Raw genomic sequence first — 5567 nt, forward strand, 5'->3', positions numbered from 1 at the left:
TGCCAACACTTAGATTTCAGAATTTCTAACCTCTAGAACTATGAGGCAATAAATTTCTCTTACTTTAAGCCCCAGTTTGTGGTACCCTGTTATGGCGCCCTAGGAAACGAGTACTGTGATGCTCTGGTCTTGTGCTTCTAAACATAAAATCATAAGCTACTAAATCATTCTCATAAATCATCTAAGTCAAAGACACCTAAGATCAGGGAGGGAAAGTATGGCCCACGTGTACAGAAGGGAGTAAAGGAAACAAAAAGACCACAGTGTAGCATGTGAACTTTTAAAAAATCAATATTTGAAATCTTTTTCAACAATCCAGTTACTTAACTGAGATGTTACTGCTGTGTTCATGAATTAATTAAACAGCATGCTTCACCTGCAGAGGACCAGTGTGGGACACAGGGGAGAGTGTGGGCTTTGGAGCTCTTTGAGTTCAATCCAGCCTCCCCACTTACCAGCTGGTGACCTTGGTCAAGTTACCTAATCTACATGAGCCTCAGCCTCCTACGATGCCCGTCTCTAGGTTTGTTATGATGACTCAGTGAACTCATGTTTATGATGTGTCAGGTACTACACTGCCATGGGTACGATGCAGGATACAGTCTGTCCCCAAACATAAATTAGAGCATCTTCCAATGCTTTAAAGACAGACATTCACACAGGTGGTTTGAAGCAGACCCAGAAACACCTGTGCTCGATGGAAAGAGGGAGAAAGACATATCTTGCTAAAAGCAGCAACTTGCAGAAAGAGCATGAAATAAACACCCTGACACCCACCTTGGACAAATACAGCAGGACACGTGTTTCTCACTGTAATGATAGTCTTTATTTGATTTTCATCACCTTTCAATGAAAGAGTGGTTCCCATCAGCACTATGTAATTATGAACCTCGCAAATACATCTTATAGATAATGAAATTTCCTTAAAAATGAAAGATAAGTGTAAGGAAAATTTGTAGAGAGAGAAAGTATAAAATAGAAGCTTGGTTAAATGTAAGCAGGTTTTTATCAAGAAAGAAAAATGGTACCACTACGTTAAAGTGGTACTGCAAACATACTATTTTGCTTGTTCTCAAGCTAGTTGTTCATAAAAAAGAAGCTGGTTTGCCCTTTTCTTCTTAGTGATCAAATCAACATGCTTGTGTACCTAACCATCCTGGTAAGACAAAACCAAGGGGAAGGAGAAGCAAGGCTTTTAACTGTGTTAAAAATCGGTTCTAGGGTAGGAGCACAAGCCTTGTTTTCCAGAAGGTGGAGAGACACATGACAGTTTCAGGGAGACCTGTGGGGGCCATGACTTTAGCCCATTGTGTCTGGGCAGCTGACATAACTTCAGTCCCCCTGGGGTCTCTCTCTGGTCTGAGCTGCCTTAGCTCTGATGATCTGGCAGGACTGTGGTCACTAGGATTGGGTATTCCAAGGCATTGCAGTCATCTGACAGGAACACCAAATCCTGGAAAAGATGTGCAATGAGCAGGAATGTCACTGAAGGTGACCACAGAGCCCATGCACAACTATAGGACTCCTGGTTATCCTCAAAGACTGTTCAATTTTTCCCCTTTGTGTGAAAATTTCCCAACCTTCATTCCCCCAAGGAGAGCTGGTTACGTCTTTCTTCACCTTCCCATTGAATCTCATATAGTCTTTTATTATTGAATTCAGTTGTACGTTGGTTGACCAGATGGATCGATGGATAGATGGGCAAGGGAGTGAATAAATGAATAAATCTCAATTACTGAGCAACAATTCTGGGCCAGACATCGGGGATACCATGAATAACAGCACCAGGTCTCACCTTCAAACACTTTAGAGTCAATAGCAGCACTTTTCAGACTGTATTATGTCTTCTTCTTGTCTCCCCTCCACAACCAAGGGGAGAGGGGAATGAGGAGGGAAATGGGTGTGGGACAAAATGCTTGTCTCATCTTTGATGCATAGTAACAAAAAAATCTTAATAAAACTTAAAGTTAAAAAACTTAATAGCTAATTATTAGTTTCCTGGGCCAGGCCTGATGTTCGGTATTCTATGTTTAGTCACCTTGATAGAGATCTTGGGACCAAGGGAGTTACTACAGCGCCCAGCACACACACGGTCAGGGTGTAAGTAGTATTATCCTCCCAGTGATCTCCTGACATGGGTATTATTCACGAATGAGGAAACTGTGGCTCAGAGAGTGGAGGGGACACTGGCATTTAGGAAGCAGGGAGGTGAAGACAGGGGCTCAGGTCTGCCTGATGCTGAAGCCTGTGCCCCTAGCACCACACAACTCTGCTTTCTACATCTTAACCAGTGCTGATTCTCTGCTTTTCCCGTCTCCCTCCCTTCTGCTGCCAGATTCCTCCCAACACAGAGCACACCCGAAGCCCCTCCCCCAGGAAGTCTCCCCTGACCCCAGGGCTCTGGGAATTCTCGGAATTCCACAGTCCTCTACCCGCAATCCCTGCCCCATTTGACTCGCAGCCTGTGGTCTTGGGTGTTGGAGATGGAGCTGGAGGATGTGAGGAGCATTGTCCTGAGTCCCCCAGCACTTAGCAAGAGCTATAGGGTTGAGGAAGGGCTTTGTGAACTGGAAGCACCCCATAAACTTTTCTCTTCCTCCTCCTCATCCCCCTCTTCTCCTAACCCTTCTCTTAAATTCTTGGCTGATGACAAGTAGAAAAAGAACGTTCAATGGCGTCACTTACCCTCCTGCAGAACGAGTTCATGATGGTGTACAGTTTCCGCACTTTGTCCTTCAAGGCATCTACCTGGGCCACCTTCCAACACTGGGGCGATGCCACAAAGTCCCGCAGCTTGGCCAGCACACAGTAATTCTGTGAATGGACAACAGGGACGGGTCTCGTGGGAGAAGTCAGTAGCCAGAGACGCGGGAGCTGGGGACTCCTGGTCCTTCTGCACAGAGTCTCTCCCCACTCCCACTCCAAGCCCTCCCGCAGGCAGGCAGACCCCTCTTACGTGTATATCCAGGTACAACCTGGGCAGGTATCTCACACACGGCTCCTGCAGAAAGGGAAACGGGTTTCTGTGTTGCCCACAGGGACACACCCTCAGCCTGGCCACAGAAGGCTCTCTGCCAGCCTCCCCAAAACCAGAGCAGCCCCAGATCCCTGGGGCCTTCCTTGATGCTGCCATGTACAATACTTTCTTGTACCATATGCCACATTCCCCCAAAGTAAACTGCTCTTCTAGAATTCGACTTTTAGAATGCAACCATTATATCATTGACTATGAGCTAGGGAACTGTTTTATATATATAAATATATATACATACACACACATATACATACATATATATATAGAGAGAGAGAGACATATAAATATGTGTCTATATATGTATATATATTAAAACAGTTCTATAACTGTAATCTAGACATAGTAATATATATAGTATATACTTTAGTAATATAAAACAGTATATATATGTACACTTCTATATTACTATATTTCACTTTTGCTTCTGTGCTGGCCTGAAGGCCAGAAGACCCAGATTCTGGTCCCTCCCGACCAGTAATTCCCTGCGTGACATGGGGTAGGTCTCCTTCTTCTTTGTGACTCGGTTTCCCAGTTGTGAGATTAGAGAGTTAGAACGCATAACCTCCACTTCCTTCCAGCTCTGAGCCTATGCATTTTTTTAAGCTTTAAAATCATATATTTTAAAAGGAGATTGCTCTACATATTTAATAGCAAGGAATACGTGGATACATTGGGGCGCAACAATACAACCAAATGTTGTTACAAAGAAATATTAATCTATTTGACAGCGTCGCTAAAAAGTAAATTGCAGAACTGCTGTGTTGTTTGATCCAATTTGTCTACACACTTGGATAACTTATGTACAGGCCCAGAGCTGAAATCCTATCCTCTGAATGTGATGGCAGCAGGTCACCTCTAGGTGGTAGGATTGCAGTAATATTTATTTTCTTCTTTGTCTTTTGTGCCTTTTCCAACCATTTTCAAAGTATATGACTTTCATAAGTTGAAGAAAATACACATCATTTAACTTTCAAAAAGAAAATACAAAGGAGGTGTTAGGGTATCGTTAAGCCCCACATCTGAGAACAGTGCATTTTATTTGAAGGGTTCACAAGTGGTAAAGGGATATTTTTAAATTTTACCAGAGCTTTGAAGTTTAATTTGTTTTGTTTCTACACTGGACGAGCAGTCAGGAGGCCGGATTCTAGTTCTGGGAGGCCCCTGTGGGACTGCTGGCTCCGAGCCCCTGGGTCTTCCTCTTAACACAGTGTTGAGAACAGTGTGACATCCTGGGTTGTCCTCTGTGCAGGCTGTGTCTGCATCCAAGTCTTCAACCCTCCAGCTGCCCGAAGAAGCCGGTGAGGGGCTCAGCCATCCCCTCTCACAGCTGAGGATGCTGAGATTCAGGGCTGAGTAATTTGCTCAGGGTCCTACAGCAGGTTAGGGGTGGGGCTGATTCTGGGAGTCGCCCCCTTAGCTCCTGCTGGCTAGTGGAGAGAATAAAAAAGCTGAACTCTTCGGTCCTCCTTAAGTTGGAGCTCTAAACTCTATGGGAGCTTCTCTTCTCTTCCCTTCTCTTCTCTTCTCTTCTCCTCTTCCCTTCTCTTCTCTTCTCTTCTCTCTCTTTCTCTCTCTCTTTTTACATTTTAAAACAGATCCTCTGATATTTGCTAGCTAGTTATAAACAAAAATTGAGATGTCTTTGATTATATTTTCTTTGTATTTAAAAGGAAGTGCAAACCATCGGGATTTAATAGGATGGGAATAAAACACAAATACTCTTGAAATTAACATTGACCAGAAAAGAAAAATAGCGCTTTTTCCCTGGTCCAAAGGCAAGTTTTTGAGAACTGGGTCTGCATGGACCTCCCAGTCCTCAGGGGGGCCGAGGGCACTCACCGACGGCTCCGTGGCCTGCAGGCTCTGGAAGTCAGCGGTGATCTCCCGGCTCAGGGCCAGCATCCTGGAGTAGCAGGTCGGGGGAACCGGCTGAGCGGCGGGGGGGCCGGCCAATAGCAGCAGCAGCAGGGGAAGCAGCTGGGGGGTCATGGTGCAAAGGCGGCCTGACTGCAGCCCGAGGCCAGCCGCCCCTTTAAGCAGAGGCTTGCGGGTGGTCCTCCACGCCTCCATTTCCGGTGGTGCCCAGCCAAGGCCAAGAGCACGCCCACCTGGCCTGGGGACACTGGAGCCTTTCAGACCTAAAGGTCCCCTTTGTTGAGAGGAGGTGCTTCCTGGCAGGGGCGGGGAGGGGGAGATGCCAGGCACCTGGAAGGGAACAGGGTCTGCCTCTCACACAACTTGCAATAGAACTTGCTCTCTTGGCAGGGGCTCTTCCTGAAGTGGCAGGATTGGCAGATGAGGGGGGCAGAGGACAAGAGGGAGACAGGATGGATGGTGATTCAGTCAGAGGGGCGGGAGTGGGCAGTCAGCCCCTTCAGTTAGAATGGGGACCGTTTGGTAAAACTGTCTGATCTCTTGGAGCAGAACTGGGGGAGGGAAAGGGACCAGAAGTGATGGATTGAGAACCAGTGATCCGGGGGTTGGGGGTCAGGCAGCCTGGGTATCACCATCCACCCACCACTGACTGGCCAGG

General features: G+C 46.4%; 1 protein-coding gene across 1 annotated transcript; it reads right to left on the reverse strand.

The window, feature by feature from the left end:
• Positions 1–1041: 1041 nt before the first annotated feature.
• CYTL1 (cytokine like 1) lies at positions 1042–5052 on the reverse strand. The gene is made up of 4 exons (XM_068542286.1): positions 4874–5052; positions 2957–3001; positions 2686–2814; positions 1042–1453 (listed from the first exon to the last, which is right to left on the reverse strand). The coding sequence occupies exons 1-4, from the start codon at positions 5021–5023 to the stop codon at positions 1370–1372; spliced, it is 408 nt and encodes a 135-aa protein (XP_068398387.1). The 5' UTR covers positions 5024–5052; the 3' UTR covers positions 1042–1369.
• Between the last annotated feature and the right edge of the window lie 515 nt (positions 5053–5567).

This window comes from Eschrichtius robustus, chromosome 4 (assembly GCF_028021215.1).
Source record: "Eschrichtius robustus isolate mEscRob2 chromosome 4, mEscRob2.pri, whole genome shotgun sequence".
Classification (NCBI taxonomy): domain Eukaryota; kingdom Metazoa; phylum Chordata; class Mammalia; order Artiodactyla; family Eschrichtiidae; genus Eschrichtius; species Eschrichtius robustus.

Coding starts and splice junctions, on each gene's coding strand:
- CYTL1 (XM_068542286.1), bottom strand. CDS start 5,023: ATGACCCCCCAGCTGCTTCCCCTGCTGCTGCTGCTATTGGCCGGCCCC. Junction 2,815..2,956: donor GGTTGTACCTGGATATACAC/GTAAGAGGGGTC, acceptor GTCCATTCACAG/AATTACTGTGTGCTGGCCAA. Junction 1,454..2,685: donor TGAACTCGTTCTGCAGGAGG/GTAAGTGACGCC, acceptor CATCTTTTCCAG/GATTTGGTGTTCCTGTCAGA.